Here is a 25,579-nt window from a genome sequence, read left to right on the forward strand (position 1 = left end):
CATTACTTAGCGTAGAGCCACCCTGCAGAATGTCCCAGTGCCAACCCGTTTTCTGCAGTTTCAGAGCTGTCAACTTACAGATTTGAAAATAAGGGATCAGCAGCCCAAATAAGGGATTTTCCCAGCACAGGTATGTTCAGCTTCTGAGCCCCTCCGAGCCAAAGGCAGAAAGCCCAGCCAGCAGCCGAACGAAGCCTCAAGCGGTGGTTCCTACAGCACAGCAACCCGGCAAAGGGGATGCAGCAAGGAAAACCACCGTCACCTTTCCGCTGGGAAGCGCTGAGCAAAGGCGAGTCCCCAGGCAACACGGCCAATTTGATCGGCACAAGGCATGCAAGCTCCACCCCCCAGTCGTTCTTAGACTCCTTATTGGGTGAGCAACGCAGCCAAGCAACACAGTTGGAGCCTCCCTCCTCCCTGGCCAGCAGGGAGGGAGGGAGAGGAACTGCTTCCTTTGAAACCCGGGAAATTTAAGGGACAGCAGCGGGAAACGGCGCTGGGATAAGGGAGTTTCCGCCAAATAAGGGACGGTTGACAGCTATGTGCAGTTTGCGGCACCAAGTAACCGCAGACTACAGAAAACAGGGATTGGAAGCAGGACAAGCAAAGCATGGCTCTAACATGAGTTATGGTCCCAGCACGTTCTCCATACTTTAGGAAGGACATGGGCAGCCAACTGGCAGCCTCCAGTTGGACCACAGCTCTCATCAGCCCTGACCATTGGTCATTCTGTCTAGGGTTGATGGGACCTGCAGACCTATAATACCTAGAGTAAGATTACCAGATTTTTTTCCAATGAATCCGGGGACACTTTTCAACTTCAATGGATTTTGTATGGGGACTGATTTGTAAATCCGGGGTAATTTTGGTAACCTTTACCTAGAGCACCATATTGACTAACCCTGATTTACAGTTCACAATGAAATCTTCCACTGCCAACGCCCTTCTTCTTGCCAAAGCAGTAGCCAATTGCACCCCCGTTTCCAGCAGGAAATCATTATGTGGGAAGATGGGATATTATGCAAGTTTAGGCAGGCGTCAGTCATTGGTTTGGACTGTAAGCCAACCCAGGTTAATAGCTAATGGAATAACTAATGGGAATGTGGGACATGAATGTGTTTAAAGAGTAGAACTGAGTCTAAATTAAAACCTTATTTATTAAATTTGTGTACCGACCTTCATCCGTCGATCTCAAGGTGGTTCATAACAGAAAACTACAATATGAAAAACATATTGCGATGGCCATTGGCTATAAACAATAAAACTTCTATGAAAAACACCTGGTGCCTAAAGGTATGTAATGAAGGCGCCAGGCGAGTCTCCCTGGGGAGAGCATGCCACAAATGGGGAGCCACTGCAGAGAAAGCCCGTTCTCATGTTGCCACCCTTTGGACTTCTGGAGGAGGAGGCACACGAAGAAAGGCCTCAGAGGATGATCTCAGGGTCCGTTTAGGTTCATATGGAGAGAAGGAGTCCTTGACATTAGTTCTTGAATGATAAAGCTGCTTAACTTCTCTGCTTCCTTTTGACACAAACAATCTGTAAACGGCAGGACTCTCAACTTCACCCATCTTGAGTGAGGTCAGTTAGTGAAGTTTCTTATACGCTGTTGCTGCTTTCTGTTGACAAGTGTGGGTGTAGGGCTTCTTCTCAAGCACTAAATCAGAGATGGGGGGCCTGTAGCCCTCCGGATGTTGCTGAACTCCAACTCCCAGGATCCCTGGCCACTGGCCACTCTGGATGGGGGCTGATGGGAGTTGGAGTCCCACAACTGTATTTTAACCAATTGTTTGATTTTGTGTTTTTAATGCATTATATATTTGGTGTTAGCTGCCCTGAACCCAGTGTTGGCTGGGGAGGGCAGGGTATAAACAACAACAACAACAACAACAACAACAACAACAACAACAACAACAACAACATTTGGAGGACAGGGCACAAAATCTTCCATTAAATCATTGCAATGAGTGTGATGATGCTGCAGCACAAATGTTGCAAGCTTTCAAGTTCTCCAGAACTCATCACGGAAAGAGGTTACCAAGGTTGTGGGAAGGCAATAAACAAGTAATTAACCCACACCTTAGGTAGGTTTCTACATGTGGATTGAGTAAGATGCCAAACTCTTCTCACAGGGGCTTTGATAACTGAAATAAGAGGAGGATACTTTGAGCAGAGATCCTGTGAATGTTTTGCCTTGTCTAGGGTGATACTGACTTCAGGGTAAACAAATGCTAGATTGGGTTGCATGAATGTGGAGTGCTAGAGACTTTCCAGATCACTTACAAGAGGCAATTAAGTCTTATTTGTGCTCCATTTCAGCATACATACTCTTTTATGGGGGGGTGTTAACAATGTTTGTTTGTTGCAGTGAAAAAACACCCAAGTGTCTGAAAGATTAACACATTTTATTATGTCATAAGCTTTGGCACCTCACTCTTGTCAGACACATGGACTTTGAGCTTCCATTATCATGTATGTGTCTACAGTATATACTCATAGGAATAAGAGGAGGAGAGAATGTAAAGGTTGGAGGTAGGGATCTCAAGAGGATTTCGGTCCATGTCGGATTTTGCCATGAACTGCTCCTCATTTGTTTCATCAAACCACCTCTGCACCAGGTAAAAGCACTTTTAAAAATGGTGCAGGAAGCAGCAATATGTCACTTCCTGTGTACAGTGGTACCTCGGGTTACAGATGCTTCAGGTTACAAACGCTTTAGGTTACAGACTCCGCTAACCCAGAAATAGTACCTCGGGTTAAGAACTTTGCCTCAGGATGAGAACAGAAATCGTGCTCCGGCGGCAGCAGGAGGCCCCATTCGCTAAAGTGGTACCTCAGGTTAAGAACAGTTTCAGGTTAAGAACAGACCTCCAGAATGAATTATGTTCTTAACTTGAGGTACCACTGTACATTAAAAATACAAAATCAAACAATTGGTTAAAATGTGTCCCCTATACACAAAGGGATGCTCTATCTGCGACAAAATGGCCGCCCTTTTGAAGCTGTTCTGAGCAGATTTACAGAATTAAAATGTGGGGTGGGGAGATAGTAACCCCTCTGTTCACCTTGTAAATACTCCACTTGTGTTTTTTGGTGATGTGCAGATTGGGGGTGTCACCAGAATGATCTTTTAAAAACTGCACAGGAACCAGATCGGAAAAACTTTACTGCATCCAAGTGTGGGACTGGGATGGACTGGGATTGCATCGTCTTATGTGAAGTAAATGGCAACAGAATGGGAAAAGTAGTCTGTAAGAGTTCAGTTGGAGGATTGTCACAGAGTACAATTTATTCCACAAAAGCTTGTGCCACCAAAAAAAAGAGTCTTGATGGCTTAATGTTCTGTTCTCTGATGAGAGTGAAATTTACTTTTGAGGGCATCAAAGAAAATAAAGCAACCCATTTCTCATTGTGTTTACATATGTTACATTGAGATAGTATTGCATGCAACATCTGAATTCTGCCCTGTTTGTCTGCCTTGCTTCCGCAGATGACTCAAGAGGAAAACGTAACCACCAGATTTAAACTGCAGGCTCTAATTTATCCAGTCCTTCAGCCATTCGATTTCAACACCCCCTCGTACCAGCAGAACGAAATCACTCCTGTCCTTCCCCGTTTTGTCATGGTGAAGTTCTGGATCGACTACTTCAACGGAAATTACGACTTTGCCCATTCCATGGTGGTCAACAACCACACCGCCCTCGACGTGAGTGAGGCCAATGCCTTCAGAGAACACCTGGACTGGACTTTCCTCCTACCTTCGAGGTTCAGGAAGAACTACAAGCCTGTTGCACATGCGATGGGGAAGTCAGAAGTAATCCGGGACATACCTGCCTTGCTAGATGTCCGTGCCGCTCCCTTGCTAGCTGAGAAGGAGGTTTTCCGCATCCAGCCAAAGACTTACATCCTGACTTGCGAGATAGACGTTCTGAGAGATGACGCACTCATGTATGCCAAACGGTTAGAGAAAGCAGGTGTGGCGGTGACTATCGACCATTTTGAAGACTGTTTTCACGGCTGCATGATCTTCACCGTTTGGCCTACCAATTTTTCCGCAGGATTCCAAACCAGAGACAGCTACATCAAGTGGCTTAGTCAAAACCTGTGAAGGAAAGTGTCCCCCTCTTAAAAACTAAAAACTGTAACAGGTCCCCAAGTCAAGTGTACACCTTTGTATGCAATCTTGTGCCATCCGTTTTGAAGACTTCGTTGGAGAGCTTTCCGTTGTAGCAGAGTCGTGTGCCACCAATGACTTGTATGATTTGCTTGGACTGTACACTGCTGGGGGTTTTTTTGGGGGGGAGTCTTTGGGCAGTCTTGAACCCAGACCCTAAAGGCATTACAAGAGAGTTGGACTCAACCTGTAGCAGAATGAGGTGGTAGGTGAGGCTAACGCTTCAGATTGCAGGAGGAGGAATGCAAATTCTTCCATGTAGAAGCTCTCTTCAAGTGGAACATTGACACGGCCGTGTAACAAATTCTATCTTGGCCCTCTCCCTATTGAGCTTGTTTTCTGCTTGCAGGGAAGGGTTTGTTTGTCAGCTGTAAGGAAAAGCTAAAAAACATGGGTTTTCCCATCTGTAAGACTGAAACGGTATATAGTCCATTGCACCATTTATTTCTGCTGCCTATATAGGGTGTGTATCCAGCTAAACAGTTCTGCTAGCAAAAGCATTTTTGGCTGCTCGGCAGAATTTCCTCTTCCTCTTCACCATCCTGTGTCCCCTAAATCTGCTCTGGAAAGTTGGTGGGGAAACCCCAGAACATATTTAGGGGGCATATTTATTTAGAAGAGAGAGAGGCTGTTCCAGCATGCAGCCCCTGAAGTGCTTTTACCAGTGGAAATGCTTCGTTGGGTTCCAGCCATAGAGACTAGGCCCAAGTTATGTTCAAATTGCTGGGTAACATCCTTACTTCCCAGCACCCTTAACAAAGTACAGTGGCCAGGATTATCTGTGAGTGTTAAAGTGGTATAATAGTGCTTTTAAATGTATGGCCAAATCAAAACAGGGCTGTTACTCTTAAGCACCACTGTCACTCTCAAAGACTAGGAGAAACAGCTTATCCATCAGACCTGATTTGTGACCCGACAAGTGTAAAGCAGCCCACCCCACCCCCATTTATTGCTTCCTGCCAGCCTGCTTTTTGCCATTTTGGAGGCTTGGCAAGCCACCAGAGGCCCGTGCTTAGCTTAATGGGTTGCAAGGGTTTCAGGCCTGGTGTAAATAGAAGACAGCAGGCTGGGTCCTGTAGCTGCAATCTTATCCTGCGACATTTAGATTGGTTGCATCCTGTGCTGGTTGGTGCAGGTATCTTTTGGGACCAAAAGCTCCGTTTGGGATTTCGAGAGAGCACCATGGGCACCAGCTACAAAATGGCGACACAAAATGGCCGCCACATTTAAAAGCACGGGAAAAGAGAAAAGGAATGCAGCTTGGGATGGATGAGCATTACACATACATACACACAGGCAATGGGAAAATGGACCTATGTCAGCCACTGCCATGTTTGCTCACAGAGACAAACTTTTTGCACCTCTCCTCTGTTCAGAGACGATGGGAGCGCTGGTGTTCTGTGGAATGTGGGCATGTTTGAAGGGTTAGAAGAGGCTGAGCCAGTGTAGGGAAACGGTCTCTCGTGAATTGTGGGTTTTGGAAGGGACATTTCCCAAGACCTTTGGAGGGTACCATAGGTGATATGGGTGGGCAGACACAGTCGTGACCCCTGGTGTGGACAGCACTGACACAGATAAGACTTCAGTACGAGGCAGTGTCCTTTGATTATAGTCTTCAAGCCACTTTTTTGTGTCCTAACATCAATGCAAGAGGCTTCCTGGAAGGGCTAAGGAGCCTCTCCCAGTAAGCTCTACACTGGTTATGTACAGCTTCCTCCTTTCTGATCAGGTGTTGATCCTGGGGAGATAGGAGCCAACGAATAATGTATCTCGCTCTCCCTCTGTACCACGTCCTTCATCCTGTGTGCTGGTATTTAAAACGTTGATTGTGACTGGGGTGAACTCTTTCTTTATTTGCCTAATCTGCAGGACAAGCAGGCGGAGCTATTCAAGTTCCTCGCTAATGACAAGGGAGCATAAAATGGGCTACCAAGGATTACATTCAATGCATACCATCAAATGGGCTTTATTCCACAAAAGCTTGTGCCACCAAAAAACAGTTAGTCTTTAAGGTGCCCCATGGCTTGCCCCTGCAAAAAGCCAGGCAACTTACAGTAATTGCAGCTAAGACTGCAGTACCTTATGCTCTGCGACCAATACTTGTTTTCTTTAAAGAGGTGCCTGGCTATTGTCCATCTATATTTGATGTACTTTGATCCACTCCCCCCCCCACACACAAGCATTCAGAATTTGCCTACTACATGAATACTAGCCCCTCATACCACATAGGATATTACTACCAACTTTGAAAGGAATTACTATGCCATCTGCTTTCAAAACAAAACACCTGGGACCAATTTAGGTGCTGACCTCCTGTTGCTGGTTGGTCTTTTGAAAAGGTCACATCTGCAGACGATACCTGGAACACACCTGAAATTGTTTCCATACATTGAATGATCAATATTGAATGACACATATTTTGATCTTTTAATCTATTTCTCAGAGCAGTCTTTGTTCGTGAACCTCACATCTCTGGTCTACAGGAGAGAAGTTGGGGTGTTTTTCAGAAGGCACTCGAACCCCTCCTGCAAAATAGTTGCTGCCTGGAGTCGCCCTAATGATTCAATCCTATACACACTTTCCTAAGAGTAAGTTCTGTTGAACTCAGTGGAGCTTGCTTCCCACTAGGGATAGTCACGATTGGAATGTAAGGCATCTCCCACTAAGCTCTTGCAGCCAGTTTTAAATTTATCAACACATGAGTGCCTTTCACTCACTGAATAGCACAGCACTCCGGCTTCTCTGGGTTTCACTGTTATGTCTGACCCAGTGGTTAATGGCAAAAGAAGCTTATTATTCAAAATGCAGCCTTATCTGCCTCAAAAACAGCTCAGGGAATCTGGTTATTTTTGGACTTTGGATGCAAGTGAAAAGGGAATAGCCTGGAATAAGTTATGCCAGCAGGTGGCGAACTTGAAAATAGCTCCCTGGGCTGCAATTTAATACAAAGTCTTCAGCTCTAGCAATAGATGACAGTTTTCCCTGGAAATACCGAGTTGCGCTCATCCTCAAAATACTTATTTTCCCACCACCACCAGCAGGGCAGCTGATCTAGAAATGCAACGTTGATTTTGAAATAGGCATTCAAGAGTCAAAACCAAGGAGATGCTAGAGATTCATCACCATATCTTCTGATTTTTGTCTTTTAAGGCGGCTGAATGCAAGGGGAGGGAGTTCTCCAATTTTGATCAGAACAGCCGTGTCCGGGTTAACCAGCCCCACATTGTTTTCTTGATTGACATTTTCCTTCCCCTTCCCATCCCCCGAAAGATGCAAGTAACTTTATCGTGCCTATATGTTAAAGCCCCAGGGCTAATACCAAAATCTGGGGCAAGGGCAACTTAGGATCAGGAAAACAGCACAGCCAGGAAATCTGCATCTACGAGGGTTAATGGTGCATTAAAATGTATATGTTGGTCAGATAACATGCCAAAATGCATTATATATTAGGGGAATTCACTTTGCCCAAGAAAGGCAAATTGCATACCAGAATGTGTATTCATGAGACATTTGCACTGAAATGCACTGAATTTTAACCAGGACTTTTTTTTTAGAAAGATACAATCTGAACTTAAGGTTGGAAAAAAGGGAAACAGAGAAAATCCAAAACTGGCAGGGCTGTGCATGGCCCTCCTGGTTCAATTCAGGGCCTGATTTGGCACTTTGGGGTTTTGCAGAGTGTTTATTAGGGCGCAGAAGCACCCAACCTGCTTGCCTGCATCTCCTCAAGACTGCTCACCGCTTTTGACAGCCCCAGGTTGCTCTGGGAGGACCCAGTCTGTCCTGAGGCTATTTCTCAATCCACTCCAACTGAACACTAGGTCAACCAAAATTGGCCGAATTTGGTTTGGGATCCGGTATTTTGGCCCTAGAAATTGAGATTTCACCATCCCTGGTCTTGAACCCACATAACTAAACTGCTGACTTCCCTCAGGTCCGGCAGATGACTCTCTCCCATTGCTAGTATTGATTTAAGACTCAGCTGCTGGAGAGGAGGCAGTTGAATGGGAAGCAACCCTATCCTTGGAATAGCGAATTTGTGGTGGTTGTTGTGATGTATATACACCAGGAAAGCACAGCCTGGTTTCTATGTTGTTATTTCTAACATGCGCCAAGTAACAGCAGCCATAACAACATTAGCCACAACAGCAAGAAATCATTCAAAAACCTAGTCAGAAAATCACAAAACTCAGCACTTATGTCTTTTCAGAAAGTTAGAGTATCCGACTTGGAATTGGGAAACCAGGCTTCAAATCTGCCGCTTGGTCCGGAAATTCACAGTGTTTCTTTGGGCCAGTCACTGCCTCTCAGCCATGGTTCCCCCCAAAGAATCATGGGCACAGTAGTATGCTAAGGGTTCTGGGAACTGTTAAGAGACCACTATTCCTCTCACAGAACTACAGTTCCCAGAGTTCTCTAGGAGGAAGGATTGGCTGCTAAACCAGTTTAAGTCTGTAGGGCAGAGCTGGCCCACTTATGAGGTGGGGTGAAGCACTCTCCACAGGCAGCGAAAATGCAAGAGGCGATGTCCTACCCACGCCACAACTTCCTGGGGTGGAGAAGATGAGCGGCAAGGGCTTGCAAAATGCCACCCTCTCACCAAGTATGGCATGTGGCATCTCCACGATGGCGCAAAGATGTATTCTTAATTGCTTGCATAAACGATGGAAAAGAAAAGTTCTTAGCAGGCATTTAAAAGTTGAAACAGAAGGCGTTTGCCTGAGTTGCAGAAGCTTTGGCAGACATGAAGCTAGGGTTGCCATATGTAAAAAAGTGAAAACCCAGACACCAAAGTTGTTGAGCCCTTTTTAGTGAGGGGGGCAAAGTTGTTGAGCTTTTTCCTTTTTTTGCAAAATCCCCCCAAAAAAGAGTTTTGTAGCTTTTTTGAAAAGAAATTTGCCCCTCCAAAATGGATTGCCACACATCCAGGTTTTCCCAGACATTTTACTGCAAACGGGGAATTCCCCCCTGGACGCAATTTGCGAGGCCAAATCCTGGACGTATGGTAGCCCTACATGGAGCTGAGCTTTATCCCTTAGCCCAGTGGTTCCCAATTATCAAATTACTCAGGACCCTCTATTTTTCAAAAACCAAGTCATGGAGCCCCTACTTTCAAAAATATTGGTAACTCTATGGTAGTTACCTGTGCAAAGCAATTTTTGAAAGAAAATGTGGGGTAGGGCCTAATATGAAAAGGATTTTAGGTATACTAAATAAAAGACCATGAAATTTGTGATATTACCACACAAAAATGATAAAGATTTAGTTGGGGGAAGAGAGAAATTTAATTCCCTGTGCAATTAACAAGATAAGTGAGTCCCCTAGCAGGGGATGATGCTGCAGACCCCCTGGGCGCATGCCGCAGACCCCCAGGGGTGTTCCGACCCCTAATTAGGAACCCCCGCCTTAGCCAATTGTTCCAGATCAAAAGCACAGCTGCGGTAGGCCAGCCGAAAAGTTGGTAACCTAACTATTTGTTGTTGTTTAGTCGTTTAGTCATGTCCGACTCTTCGTGACCCCATGGACCAGAGCACGCCAGGCACTCCTGTCTTCCACTGCCTCCTGCAGTTTGGTCAAACTCATGTTGGTAGCTTCGAGAACGCTGTCCAACCATCTCGTCCTCTGTCGTCCCCTTCTCCTTGTGCCCTCCATCTTTCCCAACATCAGGGTCTTTTCCAGGGAGTCTTCTCTTCTTATGAGGTGGCCAAAGTATTGGAGCCTCAGCTTCAGGATCTGTCCTTCCAGTGAGCACTCAGGGCTGATTTCCTTAAGAATGGAAAGGTCTGATCTTCTTGCAGTCTCCTCCAGCACAATAATTCAAAAGCATAAATTCTTCGGCGATCAGCCTTCTTTATGGTCCAGCTCTCTTCATGGATCACTACCTTGCCGTGGCGAAGGGGCTTGAATAACTCAGAGAAGCTATGAGCTATGCCGTGCAGGGCCACCCAAGATGGACAGGTCATAGTGGAAAGTTTTCACCAAACGTGATCCACCTGGAGCAGCAACCGGCAAGCCACTCCAGTATCCCTGCCAAGAAAACTCCATGGACAAAGACAACCTAATTATAGAGAGGGTGTTTATGCATCTTGACCTGCTTGCAGAAATGGTTTGTACAATGCAAGCAAGGCCTTTCGAAACTTCGAGTTTACAAATGTCTGTAAACAATGACCCGCCACGACTGCCTGAGTCTTGAATAACAAGCTTCGTGGGAAACATTTGTCACATCTGCACTATGCATTTAAAGCGGTATCATACCACTTTAGGCAGTCATTATAGCTTCCCTGCAAGAATCCTGGGAACTGTATTTGATTAAAGGTGCTGAGAGTTCTTTGGAGACTCCTATTTCCCGCACAGAGCTACAATTCTCAGGGCACCACTTCACACAGCGCATAGTCAAACTAGGGAACTGACCCACCCCCACCCCCCCAGAAGGCAATGATGGCCCCCAACTTGGGGCTTAAAAAAAAAGGTTTAGGCAAATTCATGGAGGAGAGGGTTACCAGACAACAGCCCCCCCAACTTGGATGGCTTTTTTAAAAAAAGGTTTAGGCAAATTCATGGAGGAGAGGGTTACCAGGCAACAGGCCATTACGTGTAACAGCCCCCCCCCCCCCAATTCTAAGGTGTCAAATCAATAGAATAAATGTTCAAAATACCTGAGAAATAGGAGCAGCTGGAAGGTGTGGCCCATAACTTTTGCCAGCTTTTAAAATTTTCCTTGGTGGAAGTCCTGTGGCCTTTGACAGCTGTGCAACAAGCAGAACTTCAGCTGCCAAAGTTCTCAGCTGACCTAAATTCTGCTGTTTGAACAAAACTGCTGAGCAAACCCTGCATACGCTGACAACAGGTTTTGATAAGTAAACAATGATGCTTTTGCTTCAAAGTCAAGCCGAGATGTTTTGCTGTCTGAAGGGTTTCTCAAACGATGTTCTCCAATAGGACCGTGACTTGGAATAGAAAAAAATAATTGTTCAGATGTCAGTTCCTGCCTATCCCACTTGTCTTGCTGCTGCCTGGAGCAAACCATAGATTTGCTTCATCTGGCTCAACCCTCTGTTCAAGTTCAGGGAATCCAGAGGCAGAGCACTGCCAACAGAGAGCTCTCCCACCCAGTGGTGACTGGTGGCACTGGTAGGGCAGAAAGCAGGGAGCCTGCCAGTAGGTGGCACCAGAGAGAACTAATTTGAGTTTTGTCCCCATTCGTTCCACCAAGGCAACACAGAGTTAAGAAGGTGACAGGCAGTGTCACCTGCTAGAGCAGTGTCTCCCAACCGGGGGCCATGTGGCCCCCTGGGGGGCCCAAGGATATTCACTGGGGGCCACAGGTGAAAAAATGGGGGGCCACAGCTCAAGGCTCAGGGGCCACAGAGAGGGAAGTGAGAAGTGAGAAGTGAGAAGTGAGGGGGGGGAGCAATTTTTAAAAATAAAAAAATCCTGATTTGCCGGCTATCTGCTTGGCCTAGGCCAAGCAGGTAAGGGGGTGGCCCACCAGGGCCTAACACTCCTTTTTAAAAAAAAAAAATATTACAAACATCAAATTCAAAATCCATATTCATTTTCTAACATAAGCCATTTTCTAATATATTTTTAATTTTAATTTTCTAAATTAAAATATATCTAATTGCTCTAGGCTTCCCTTTTATATATGTAGATACAACACAATTAACAAATTATATTATAAATGATATTATAGGTTCCCATATACTCCCCACTCCCCTTCACCCATGTGTGATATCAGTATCTTACTTCTTCCATCTTGTTGTGTTGTTATAATTTAATAATTCAATTGATTCTATTATTATTTTCTTACTTACCCCTGCACTTTTTACACATTCTCTATTAATATTTCATATTTTTTCATGTATTCCTTCACTCCATCCCAGTCTCTAATTATTCTCTGATTTGAGTGGCCTCTAATAATTGCCGTCAATTTTGCCATTTCCACAAACTTGCAGTTTGTTTTGCCATTCTAATAGTGATGGGATTTTCTCCCCCATCCAGTTTTTTGCAAGCAATATTCTGGCAGCTGCTGTTTTCCAGATAGCTGTGTGTGTAGAATTGCCATTTAAGACATATTATTACGTTAGTCAAAGATTATAACAGGCTTAACAACTCTTCTAACAAGAATGGTAGGTTTTCCCTGCAGACATGCTATTTCCTTAAAGCACCCACCAAATCAGTGGTTGTTTTTTTTCTAGTGGCACTCAAGGCTACACAGCACCGGCACCTTTTTCTGGAAGAAAAGTAATGCACAAAATTACCGTATTTTTTGCTCTATAAGACTCACTTTTTCCCTCCTAAAAAGTAAGGGGAAATATGTGTGCGTCTTATGGAGCGAATGCAGGCTGTGCACCTATCCCAGAAGCCAGAACAGCAAGAGGGATTGCTGCTTTCACTGTGCAGTGATCCCTCTTGCTGTTCTGGCTTCTGAGATTCAGAATATTTTTTTTCTTGTTTTCCTCCTCCAAAAACTAGGTGCGTCTTGTGGTCTGGTGCGTCTTATAGAGTGAAAAATACAGTACATTTTTTAAAAAAATGCACAACAGCCGACATGTATTTTCTCCTTGGTCAAAGTGCATGGTGTCTACAGCTTGCAAAAAAACCAAGAAAATAAAAGAAAAGCAAGGTAAACATATCACTGCCAAATTACCAGCAGATAGCCTGCTGTGCTTTTGTGCCTTTAACATAAGGTGGGCAAAGGCAAAAGAGGTTGGGGCTATTGCACATTTAATTGGTGTGTGGAAGAGCAGAGACTGATGACATTTCCATTTCTGCACCATTATTAAAAGTTGCAGAGGTCTTGTTCTCTCTTTCTCACCTGCGGCAGCCCAAGTTGCAGAAACGAACAGGTGGAGCTTTTGAGGACATTGACCCAAAAACATGATTGCTGGCTAGTTTCTCCATATACAGAGGTCAGCTGAAGACTTGATAACCGACTATAAAAAGGGTGTTTACATGTCTGGATCTGGTTGCAGAAATCTTTTATGTGATGCAAGCAAGTTCTTTCAAAATGCCATGTTTACAAAGGGCTGTAAACAATGCCCAGGCACGAAGGCTTCAGAAACTGTAATCAAGGAAGCATAGTGTTTAAAAACAAGCTTCATTGTCAATATAGCTTCATGTTTGGACTAAACTTTCTTAACCCTGGCAGAATTGCTTAGATCACGGATGCACAGCCTCAGACCCAGAGGCAGGCTTCCAGCCTCTCTATCTGGCCCTAGACTAGGAATTGGGGTCATTATCTCCCCTATCTGGCCAGGCCAAATTCAACAGGTAGGTGGGGCCACCCAGCTGTCAATCCCCTGGCATCACAATGGCGCCAGGTCAGCCTTTTTTTGCCGGTACGGTTTGAAACCATACCATGCGGGAAAATGTACAGCCCTACAAAGCACTTTTTGAAATACAGTGGTACCTCACGTTAAGAACTTAATTCGTTCTGGAGGTCCGTTCTTAACCTGAAACTGTTCTTAACCTGAGGTACCACTTTGGCTAATGGGCCCTCCAGCTGCCGCCGCACAATTTCTGTTCTTATCCTGAAGCAAAGTTCTTAACCCGAGGTACTATTTCTGGGTTATTGGAGTCTGTAACCTGAAGCATCTGTAACCTGGAGCATCTGTAACCCAAGGTACACTGTACTTCACCTGACTAATTGCCCATAGAGGCAAGTGGCGCGGGGTGCCAGGGCGCCAAGTTCTGGAGGGCGCCAGGGAAGAGGCGGTGGCTGAACATGGTGCCTCCCGACATCAGCTCCCTGCCCTCACCCACCTCGCTGAAGCAGCGCCGTGCCCGGAGCCTCTGCCTCTTCCCCACCGGAGGAGCCGCCCTCCAGCCGCTGCCCGCCTCCTCCAGCCCCGCAAAGCTGCCAGCAGCACCGTAAAAAGGTCGGCAACTCTGGGAAACGAGGGTGGGGGCGCTGAAGGGATCTTTGCAGCACGGCACCGGATATACTTAAGACGGCCCTGTCAGGGGACCCCACAATCAGCTGACAGTCGGGTCTTGCAGAGTGCTAGGAAAAGGGGCTTTGCAAGTCCTGGCAATCAGCTGATTGTGGGGACTTGTGAAGGACTTTGCCCAAGGCACCACTGCAGGTACCACTGATCAGCTGATTGACACCGTCTGCAAACTCTTTTCAACTAAGCCAAGTCTTGCCCCACATACAGGATGCCAGCTGTAGGTATGTGTGGCTTGACCAAAATGGCCAGGAGGTCCAATTGGAGAGGCCTGACAAGCCTATTTAGGTCCCATACCTGACTTAGACAGCACCCCCTGCCCACCCCACAAGCCTCACCAGCCTTGCTCTGATTCCTCTTGCCTAGCTTGTCCCTGTGATAATGTCTCATGCCAGCCTGGGTGTAGAGATCTGTACATGTAAATCCATTACTCTGCCCACTTTTCCTTCGGTCCTGTCTGTCACTGCCCTGCAGAAGGTTCTCTAGGAGGGAACGTGGCTCTTACTGCTAACGATTTCCTACCTTCAGCCCAGACCTTTTGAGCTGTCCAGCTTTCAAGTTCCAAAGCACAGGGACACCTTGGACTTGGAACGGTAAGGTTGCGTTCTCTTTACGAGGTCAGATAAGGAAACTTGGCAAATGCACTTTGTTTATAACTAGGCCTTTAGTTTTTGGCCGACCGGTCAAAGTTGTTTGCTTGCAGAAGCGCTTGGGAAATTCCACCCATCTAGTTAGTGTTTATGTGCTTTCTGTTTCCACCTCTGAGGAACGGCACACGGCGCCAGTTTCTCTGAGAAAGTAATACTCCCTTTCCTTCGAAGGCACCTTTTATTTAAGCCCTCTTTTGTTTCTTTTGAGTCTTGCAGATCAAAACTTGCCTTGCACTGAAACACATCATTTCCCATCAGTTGGATGTGTGCATATAGAACTAGGTCATCTGTTGATGTGACCTAATTTATTCAAGCTGTGCGTTCTTTGTGATCAGTTGCCGTTAACATCAGCACTTCACCGCGTGTTTATTTTGTAACTTGGGTCCAGATTGTAAGGCTACAAAAGGGTGGTCTCCTGCTGCTTTTTCACTAGGTGGGTCTGAGGACCAGTAATGGTAGTCTCCCTAATCCACAAACCACACTGCCCCAGTCTTTATCAACATGGTCTTCTCCAAATGTTGGACTCCAACCCCATCACCCCGACCATTGGCCATGCTAGATGGGGCTGGTCCTGCCCTATGGAACTCCTCGCCTGTAGAGGTTTGGCATGAGCTATCCCTGCTCCCTCAGCTGTCAGGTGGTTAGAAAGACAAGGCCAGAGTTGGGAGTTGAGTTATGTGAGCTAGAAGCTGGACGCAAGACAGCAGGCTGGGCAGCTGAGAGACAGAGCCATGCCTGATTTCTGCTTGAATTTATAAATATATACACCACATGTCCAAAACCCAGAGGAAAAGCCCTAAAGCCATTTTGACTCTTTCAGTCACCTCAAATATTTCTCTACAAGGTCGGAGGACATGCAGAAACCTCCCCATTGTCTCTGTCCTCACAAATCCTGCCACATTTAAGGTGTGAATAGGGTGAACCTGTGACCTGGCTCAGGAATTAAGTATTATCATTACAAAAGAATGGCCAGGCTGCCCAGGTAATCCAGTCCAGCGACCATTAACAGGTAACCTGGCAGACAGGATAAAAACAACGCACTCAGATTTCTGTTGTAGGCCGCCTTTTCTGTGATGTAGGTATGATGTTTCTGGGGGTGATCTTGGACTCGAGAGCGGGCAATTTAAAATGTCTATTTAAGGGCGAGCACACCTTTGTTCTGGGTCCTCCTCCTTCTCCTGCGTGTGGGGGAGCACCCTTTTGCAACAGTTAATAAAGATCAGGCTTACTAACTGCTTTGCTTATCAATATTCCCTGGTTGGCCTCTGTTATTTTCTCCTACCGACAGAGAACCTACAAAAGGACTCTATATGGGCTCTTGGATACCACATAAGGGAAAAGGAGCAGTGTGGGGTTTTTTTACTTATATCAGCATGCAACACCAAATATAAAAAAGACCCTCTCTCTGCTTTTATATGTGAACAGGGCAAGCAAATTAATAAAATGCTTGTTGGCTATTTTCAGTTTAGCTCTTTTGCAAGCAGACAGTACTCTCAGTTTTAAAAGTAAATTGCCATGCACAGCAAACAAAGAGGGTGTTGGTTTTTCCACCAATTGTTTCCCTGTGCAGCAAAACAATTGCAGCAGACTTAGGTTTCAGGTTCCCATAATCCTTCCATTAGTTTCACTTTTGGCTTGGCTGAATCGTGAGAGGTTTGGATGCCAAACACAGCTAGGGAAATAGTTAACACCCTTTTTTCTGCCAGTTGCCTTTCAAACTTTAGCTTACAAAGAATTTGAATGCTGCCATGGTTACCTTTAGCCTGTTTGTTTTGTCTTTTCAAAAATTAAGGGCAGGCAAAAAAACCCTCAACTTGTGAACTTGTTAAGCGATGCTTTTCTGCCTAATTTGCCTAGACAAGTCCACACATTTGTGACCATTCACAGACTTTTCAGTGCAACTTGTTTCCAGGGCTTTGAGCATAGCCTACATTTTCAAGAACACAAAGGTGGCTGAGCCCAGAAGGACTTTTGGACTCACACAAACTCGCTTCCTGATTCCTTTCTGCCTTCCCCGTTTCCAGGCAAACCATCATTTCCCGTTTTTCCAGAACTCAAAGCTATAATTTGTGCCTGTCATGAAAACCCAGTTTGCAAACCATAGTTTGATCTGGATTTCCAACTGTGGTGAGTTTTTTTTGGGGGGGGGAAGCTAACCACTATTTACTGGTTCAGATGAAAGAGCAAACTATGGTTTGAATAGCTCAGTTGGTTAGAGCATTGTGCTGATAACGCCAAGGTTGCAGGTTTGATCCCTGTATTGGACAACTGCATATTCCTGCATTGCAGCAAGTTGAGTTAGATGATTATGAGGGTCCCTTCCAACTATATGATTCTATGATCGATGATATAAGTTTGCCTTAATCCAGAAAGGGGGAGCAGGGTGCAGGGTTTAGAATAAAAAGAAAAGGGTCTTCAGTCCTTCAAGGCATGTTCACATGGCAGCAAAAAGTGGTTTGGTGTCATAGCTGAACAGCCACTCCAACTCATTGGATATGCATTGGTATGCAGTTTTCCACTTTCTAGATCAGGAATTGCAGTCATAAATCAGTCGTTTCTGTATATCTAATTATTAATGCCATTTCCCCTGCACTGGGTGATTCCAGTGCGATCCACACACCTACTTTTCCAAGCACAATTCAGAGTGTTGGTGCTGACCTTTAAAGCCCTAAACGGCCTCAATCCAGTACCTGAAGTAGCGTCTCCACCCCCATCGTTCTGCCCAGACACTGAGGTCCAGCGCCGAGGGCCTTCTGGTGGTTCCCTCACTGCGAGAAGCCAAGTTACAGGGAACCAGGCAGAGGGCCTTCTCGGTAGTGGCACCCGCCCTGTGGAACGCCCTCCCACCAGATGTCAAAGAGAAAAACAACTACCAGACTTTTAGAAGACATCTGAAGGCAGCCCTGTTTAGGGAAGCTTTTAATGTTTAACAGACTATTGTATTTTAATATTTTGTTGGAAGCCGCCCAGAGTGGCTGGGGAAATCCAGCTGATGGGCAGGGTATAAATAAATTATTATTATTATTATTATTATTACTTTCTGAGGCAACTAGCCCTATCTTTCTTGAAGCACCAGTAAAGCTATGCTGGGTCGTAACAGTAGAAAGTTGAAATGTGGAGTTCAACTTGTTCAACTCATGAGTAAGCATTGAACAACAGTGTGTGTGTGTGTGTGTGTGTGTGTGTGGATAGCAGTTTGTCACCTCTGAAAGGCAATAGTGGGCAATGCTCCAATGGAGGCTCTCTGCCTATAGGAAATGCCTTTCACCAGATACGGCTGGTACAAGAGCTATAGCTGTTCCAGGACAAGGATAGTCTGGCCACGGTGATCCATGCGTTGATAACCTTAACACATGACCTAGTGGTGCAGCAATAGAACTACTGGCACATTGGCAAAGCTAAGCAGGGTCCAGTACGGTTTCAAACTGGATGGAGAGGCCACGTGTTGAGATTCCTGCCTTGCAGGCGGTTGGACGGGATGAACCTTGGGGTCCCTTCCCACTCTACAATTCTATGATTGCAATGTGCACTGTGTAGTGCTAGCCTTGGCCCTGGTCCAGAGACTTCAGCTGGGGCAAAACATTGTGGCTGGACTATTGATGGGGACAGATTATCACCAGCACACAACCCCATTGCTCAAAAGTCTGTGCTGGTTGTCTATACACTACCAGGCCAGGTTCAAGTTTAGTGTATTAATTTACAAGGCCCTTAATAATTTGGGTCCAGGATTTGTTGTTGTTTAGTCGTTTAGTTGTGTCCGACTCTTCATGACCCCATGGACCAGAGCATGCCAGGCACTCCTGTCTTCCTGCAGTTTGGTCAAACTCATGCTAGTAGCTTCAGGAACACTGTCCAACCATCTCGTCCTCTGTCATCCCCTTCTCCTTGTGCCCTCCATCTTTCCCAACATCAGGGTCTTTTCCAGGGAGTCTTCTCTTCTCATGAGGTGGCCAAAGTATTGGACACTCAGCTTCACAATCTGTCCTTCCAGTGAGCACTCAGGGCTGATTTCCTTCAGAATGGATAGGTTTGATCTTCTTGCAGTCCATGGGACTCTCAAGATTCCCCTCCAGCACCATAATTCAAAAGCATCAATTCTTCGGCGATCAGCCTTCTTTATGGTCCAGCTCTCTGAGAGCTGGGTCCAGGATACAGTCCTTTATATCCCTTCCTGATAACTAAGGTCATCAGAGGAGGGTGTGTGTAGTATTGTGGGTCCAATTATGTGGCACTCCTTTCTTGTTGAGACTCCATCTCTACTGAAATTCCAGTGCCTACTGAAGCCTTTAAAAAAAAAATATTGCAGCAGGCATTTTAGGTTTGATTGCATGGTTTTAACCTACTTTTATCTTTTCTACTGTATCTCTGCAAACCACTTAAGAGACTATCATACCTTGAAGTCGATCACAGCGCTTCTTTACATATTAAAAAGCAACAACCCAAAACTCTTACCCCCAGCTTCTTTACACATAAAAAAACCTCTACCCCCAAGAAGGTGGGTTTGCTGAACCAAGCAGAGACAGACAAAGACTGGCTTGAACAACACATTCCTTTCTTAGTCAGATTGCTGGCTAATAGCCCAGGATCTTTGGTTGATATTTCAACTGTGAGAGCTAATGATTAGGAGATGGCCTCCTCAAGAATGAGGAAATCTCCCTGTTTCCAAATGAAATACTCACCTGAGCTTGGAGTAGCACTGACCCAAGACATTTTGCTGCTGAGGAACAGGGCAAGATGGTGTCCTTTCCCCAATTCTGTGTACTGAAGCCAACCGGACTTGCAGACGAATATTGCTTCAATGGTGGCAACAGGACAGCCTCCCCTAGGCTAGTTTAGGGGCAGCAGGGCAGGATGTGTGGTGCCTCCAATGAACAGGCATGGTCAAGGGACTCTAGAAGAAGTCTTCTAGACATCTTCTTCCCTGAGGCCACCACCTCTCTCTGCATAATGGTAGGGCCAGTATTGACTGTATACCCATCCTTCAGAGGGGAGGGGGCCAGTTGTGTAATGAGAAACAACACTGGGCAGTTTTGAAAGCCCAGAGGCAGGGAGAGATGTCAGTCGGCGAAAGGTGACTATTACATCACTTTAAACAGTTGTGCTTCTCCCAGAGGATCCTGGGAGGTGAAAGGTGATATAGAAAAAATAGGGGTGGTTGGCTTTTGCTGCACAACTCCCCAAGGGACTGAATCCCCCATGATCGGTCAGAGATGAATGGATGGAGACAGGATGCAGTGAAAACAAGGCAGATCTTTATTTTTCTGTTGCAACAGAAGGCAAGGAGGCAAGAGAGACCCAGAACCAGGAAGAAACATCTCTTTTAAAGGTTTGCATTTTGGCGTGGAGAAGAAGCACATCCCCTCTATAACAAAGGACCCCTGGGTGGTTAAATCCAGTCAAAGGCGACTATAGAGTGTGGCGCTCATTTCGCTTTTCAGGCCAAGGGAGCCGGCGTTTGCCCACAGACAGCTTTCTGGGTCATGCGGCCAGCATGACTAAACCGCCACTGATGCACAGAGGATGAGTGCCAGAGTGCACGGAAATGCTGTTTACCTTCCCGCTGCAGCGGTATCTATTTATCTACTTGCGCTGGTGTGCTTTCGAAATGCTAGGTTGACAGAAGCTGGGACAGAGCAACGGGAGCTCACCCCATCACATGTATTCGAATCGCCGACCTTCTGATCAGTAAGCCCAAGAAGCTCAGTGGTTTAGACCACAGCACCACCTGCGTCCCAGATGCTAGGAACTGTAGTTTGGTAAGGGTCCTGAGAGTTGCTAGGAAACACCAATTCTCCTCACAGAGCTACAATTTCCAGAGTTCCCAGAGAGGAGGAATAATTGAATGTTAAACCACTCTGTGAGGGGAACAGGAGTCTCCTAACAACATGTCAGCAGCAGAGGCTGGAGCCATGTTACGCAAACTCTCCACCCCCTCACAAGTGACTTGTCTGAGGGCCATGCAAGGAATCTATGTCAAGGGTAGGATTTGAACCTGCTTCCCCTTTACGGTAAAGGTAAAGGGACCCCTGACCATTTGGTCCAGTCGTGACCGACTTTGGGGTTGCGACGCTCATCTCGCTTTATTGGCCAAGGGAGCCGGCGTCCAGCTTCCGGGTCATGTGGCCAGCATGACTAATCCACTTCTGGCGAACCAGAGCAGCATACGAAAACACTGTTTACCTTCCCGCCAGAATGGTACCTATTTATCTACTTGCACTTTGACGTGCTTTCAAACTGCTAGGTTGGCAGGAGCTGGGACCGAACAATGGGAGCTCACCCCGTCGTGGGGTTTTGAACCACTGACCTTCTGATCGGCAAGTCCTAGGCTCTGTGGTTTAACCCACAGCGCCACCCGCATCCCTGGGGTTCCCCTTTAGACCAACTCAAAAAGCATCCACCCTAACTCTCATTAGAAAAAGACACTTCATATCTCATATTTTATGAGCATTGCCATTTTAAATATGCATGTTGCACTGTCTTGCCCTGATCTTTGACACCTGAGGGGGTGTGTGGATCCACCCTATTACTGCACCTGTATTTTTGTTTAAAACTGTTTTTAATACTGATGTAACCTGCCCAGGGACCTAACTGTGAAAGGTGGGTAAGAAATAACAACAACATGCAGCAATATTGAAGTTTCTTATACATGCTTCTTGCTTCCGATATCAATAAAAATCTATACAAAAAAGAGCCTCAGATTCTTTAAACAATTTAAAGGCCCTCAGCCCCCTTTATAGGACCATTACCCTCCCAGGATACTCTGTTAACCGTGGTCATCCGTGAACAAAGGAACTTCAAAAGACAACTGGCCTAACTACAGACTGGGAAAACGATCACAGTTGCCTATTAGTGGTGATTCACGAACCTCAGGATGCCTACGACTCAGAACAACCTCTTTACGTCTACAAAAGCTGACGCCATGATAAATTTATTAGTCTTTAAGGTGCCCCAAGACTCTTTGGACGTTTCCAGACTGCCACTGTTTAGGGGTGAGATTCAGTCACGAACGGGCAAATGCACAGTTAAAGTTGATTTGGCACTCTCGCTCAAGAAACCTTCTCCCCGCAACCACCCCCCCCCCCCGCAAAAAAATCCCAGACTTTTTGTAATAAGGGAAGTGGGGAAATGCGTTGGGAAGTGTGGGTTAACAATTGCTTGACCCACAAGCAAAGGATGAGGGGCATAGCTCAGTGATAGAGCATCTACTTTTCATGCAGAGGATCCTAAATATACCGTAATTCCAGTATCTCCAGCTATCCCCAGTCTCTGCAGAGCTGCTGCCTATTAGTGTAGACAATACTGCCCTAGATGGATGAAATATACTCAGAATCGAGAGTGGATTTCATGCTCTTTATTCAGCTCATAGTGGTGAGGAGGAAAGAAAGTTTCCCCAAAGTATCTGCTTTATATACATTATTTACACAATGGGCTGCACGTGATTGGCTAATTCTGGGATTCTCCTGTAGGCCAATCAGGTTGTGGATTCACTTCCATCTGGAGCTGGATTGGGTGGCTCCTGCAGACCAGTCATACTGCTGCATTGTTCTAGGACCAATCAGACTGCTGCATTTTGGATCCTATTGTTCTAGGACCAATCAGACTGCTGCATTTTGGATCCTATTGTTCTAGGACCAATCAGACTGCTGCATTTTGGATCCTATTGTTCTAGGACCAATCAGACTGCTGCATTTTGGATCCTATTCAACTCAGTACATAACAATTGACCAATGTTCTGACTCAGTATAAGGCAGCTTCCTACATTCCTAAATCAGAATGAAGTACGGTAAATAGCCAGTAAAAAGCCGACTGGGATCAAGCGCCCCACAAACTTTGTGGAAACTGATCAGGATGAATGCTCAATAAACAGGTTGTCCGCAAGCGACCTCTATTACTTTATCTTTTGTTGGTAGCTTCTGGTTTACACAAAGAATTTGCTGAATGTAGCCTCTGTTTGCTTGGGCTCTAAGCTCGCAAGGAGGGAAACAAAGTTCAGATTAGAGTCATTCCAGTCTTTGGGGCTGTGGATATAAATAACTGACAATGCACAAGATAGTAAGTGATTCTGATTGCTCAGGACGTGTCAACAAACTCATCCTCCACAATTTCAGCATTTGGTATGTTTCTAAACTTACACAAACGGGTTTTTGTTTTTTTTTTTGGTGAGGCAGGGCATTTCTCTTACTTTCTAATAGTTGTAGCGCGGGGAATAAGGAGTTTTACACCAGCTGCTTTCATTTCTTGGGCTTTAAAGCAGTGGCTTATTGGGCTTTAAAGCAGTGGCTTATTTTTTCCTTCTTCGAAAGAGGTAGTCAAGTTAGTCCGTTGCAGCAAAAACAAATGTGTCTGCCAACTTTAGGATAACAGTTCATGCATCAAGATGACGGGGAGACTGGTTCATCCAAGCCTGAGCTATGATAAATCTGTTTGTCTCCTAGATGCCAGCGGAGTCTTTGATGTTCTTTTCTCCAAAGGTGCAAAGTGGACTCAGCAGGGAGCGGGGATGCACACCTCTTCAATTAAATGTCATAAAACATTGTCTACAGCTAATCTCAACCTCACACTTAAATGCAACATGAATGTTGATACGTTTGTGGGCACATGCGCTAAACCCTGTCTGTGGTGCCTACCCCTTTACCTCAAATAATGAGACAAGAGACCAGAGTATGGGTTCAAATTGGCCACAACTTTATTGAGCTTCAGAAGTGGGAAACTTGGCACAGGCCTTGGAAGGTAACCCTCTCAGCCTGCCTGGCTGAGGATATGCAGGCAGATGAGGTCCAGTGAGAGGGGCCTGTACTGGAAAGAAGAAAACCAAAAGAGGCTTGGAAAACGGGGTCAGCCTCTTTTTTTGGCCTTAGCCCCGCCCCTGGCCAGCCATCCATTGTCCTCCCTGGCCGAGGGTGGGTCAAAGGCCGGCCCAGGCAGGTGGGTGGCACCTGCCCAGGTGAGCCCCACTCGGTGCCTCAAACCCACCCGCCCACCTGTGGGGAAGGGAGGGTGGAAATTCCCTTAAACCACGACTCAGAAGCGCAGATTATTCGGTTCCATAAACTCTCTCCAGCATGACGACAACAGAGCTAAAATGGTTCAGATGTAAACCTCTTAGTTCATCTTAGTACCAGTATTATGGTAGTGAGAGCCAGTGTGGCATAGTGGTTAGAGTGTCAGACTAGGACCCCGGAGACCAGGGTTCAAATCCCCACTCGGCCATGAAACTCACTACGTGACTTTGGTCTAGTGAGAGCCAGTGTGGTTAAGAGCGGTAGTCTCGTAATCTGGGGAACCGGGTTTGCGTCTCCGCTCCTCCACATGCAGCTGCTGGGTGACCTTGGGCCAGTCACACTTCTCTGAAGTCTCTCAGCCCCACTCACCTCACAGAGTGTTTGTTGTGGGGGAGGAAGGGAAAGGAGAATGTTAGCCGCTTTGAGACTCCTGAAGGGGAGTGAAAGGCGGGATATCAAATCCAAACTCTTCTTCTTCACTGCTTCTCAGCCTAACTCACAGGGTGGTTGCTGGGATTAAATGAGAAAGGAAGGAACCATATATTGTATACAGTGGAACCTCATGTTACATACCGTCCTCCTTACAAACACTTCGGGTAATGAGCTCCGCTAACGCAGAAGTAGATGCCCCTTGTTGCAAACTTTGCCCCAGGATGCGAGTGGAAGTCGCGTGCCGGCGGCGTGGCAGCAGCGGGAGGCGCCATTAGTGAAAGCGCACCTCATGTTAAGAATGGTTTTGGCTTAAGAACGGACCTCTGGAACTGATTAAGTTCGTAACCGGAGGTACCACTGTATCACCTTGAGCTCCTTGGAGAAAAAGGTGGGATAGAAACTAAATAAACAAATAAATTACAGGGGAAAGAAGAAGCCCGGGAAAGGGAGGGAGAGAGGGAGGGAGGGGAAGACAACACCAGAAACCTAATCCTGCTCCACTTGTGGTGGTGGTTCCACAAGGGCCAACGCTGATGCTGAAATCCAGCATCGCCTGAGCTCTGCGAGTGCGGCTTTCTCCCGATTGAAGTGCAGGGTGTTTGAGGACCAGGATATTCGCAGGGAAACCAAAATGCTTGTTTACGAAGCTATTCTACTACCGGCCTTACTATATGCTTGTGAAGCATGGACCACTTATAAATGCCATCTCCAACTCCTCAAAAGATTCCATCAACGGTGTCTCTGAAAAATTTTACACATCACTTGGGAAGATAGGTGAACTAATATCAGTATACTTGAAGAAGCAAAGATCACCAGTGTTGATGCAATGATTCTTCAACATCAACTTCGTTGGACTGGTCATGTTGTGCGGATGCCTGATGATCGTCTTCCAAAGCAATTACTCTATTCCAAACTTAAAAATGGAAAGTGTAATGCTGGTGGTCAACAAAAGAGGTTTAAAGACTGTCTCAAGGCAAATCTTTAAAAATGTAGTATAAACACTGACAACTGGGAAAGACTGGCCTGTGAGCGCTCCAGTTGGAGAACAGCCTTTACCAAAGGTGTCATGGGCTTTGAAGACACTCGAACTCAGGATGCAAGAGAGAAGTGTGCAAAGAGGAAGGCACACTTGGCAAATCCACACCGTGATCAACTCCCACCCGGAAACTTATATCCCCACTGTGGAAGGACGTATGGATCCAGAATTGGCCTCCACAGTCAACTACAGACTCATTGTTAAAACTGTGTTTATGGAAGACAATCTTACTCGGCTACGAGTGATCGCCAAAGAAGAAAAAAAGGTGGTGGTGGTGGTGATGTTAAACGGCTCAGGACTGCAATACCTCAAGGACCACCCCTTTCCACATGAAC

The 25,579-nt window shown here is 46.0% G+C and overlaps 1 protein-coding gene and 1 long non-coding RNA gene across 2 annotated transcripts in view; both read left to right on the plus strand.

Moving 5' to 3' along the window:
- Positions 1–6,006, plus strand: part of LOC310762476 — a 531,937-nt gene extending 525,931 nt beyond the window's left edge. Inside the window, exon 2 of the long non-coding RNA XR_014547999.1 lies at positions 4,650–6,006. This is a non-coding gene — a long non-coding RNA (uncharacterized lncRNA). The remainder of the gene's footprint in view (positions 1–4,649) is intronic.
- Positions 1–6,006, plus strand: part of NCEH1 (neutral cholesterol ester hydrolase 1) — a 28,727-nt gene extending 22,721 nt beyond the window's left edge. The window contains exon 5 of the mRNA XM_083613436.1: positions 3,491–6,006. Coding sequence (XP_083469562.1) covers positions 3,491–4,108 — 618 coding nt within the window. The 3' untranslated portion in view covers positions 4,109–6,006. The remainder of the gene's footprint in view (positions 1–3,490) is intronic.
- Positions 6,007–25,579: the final 19,573 nt, after the last annotated feature.

Source organism: Podarcis filfolensis, assembly GCF_964270895.1.
Source record: "Podarcis filfolensis genome assembly, chromosome: 5".
NCBI classification, from domain to species: Eukaryota; Metazoa; Chordata; class Lepidosauria; order Squamata; family Lacertidae; genus Podarcis; species Podarcis filfolensis.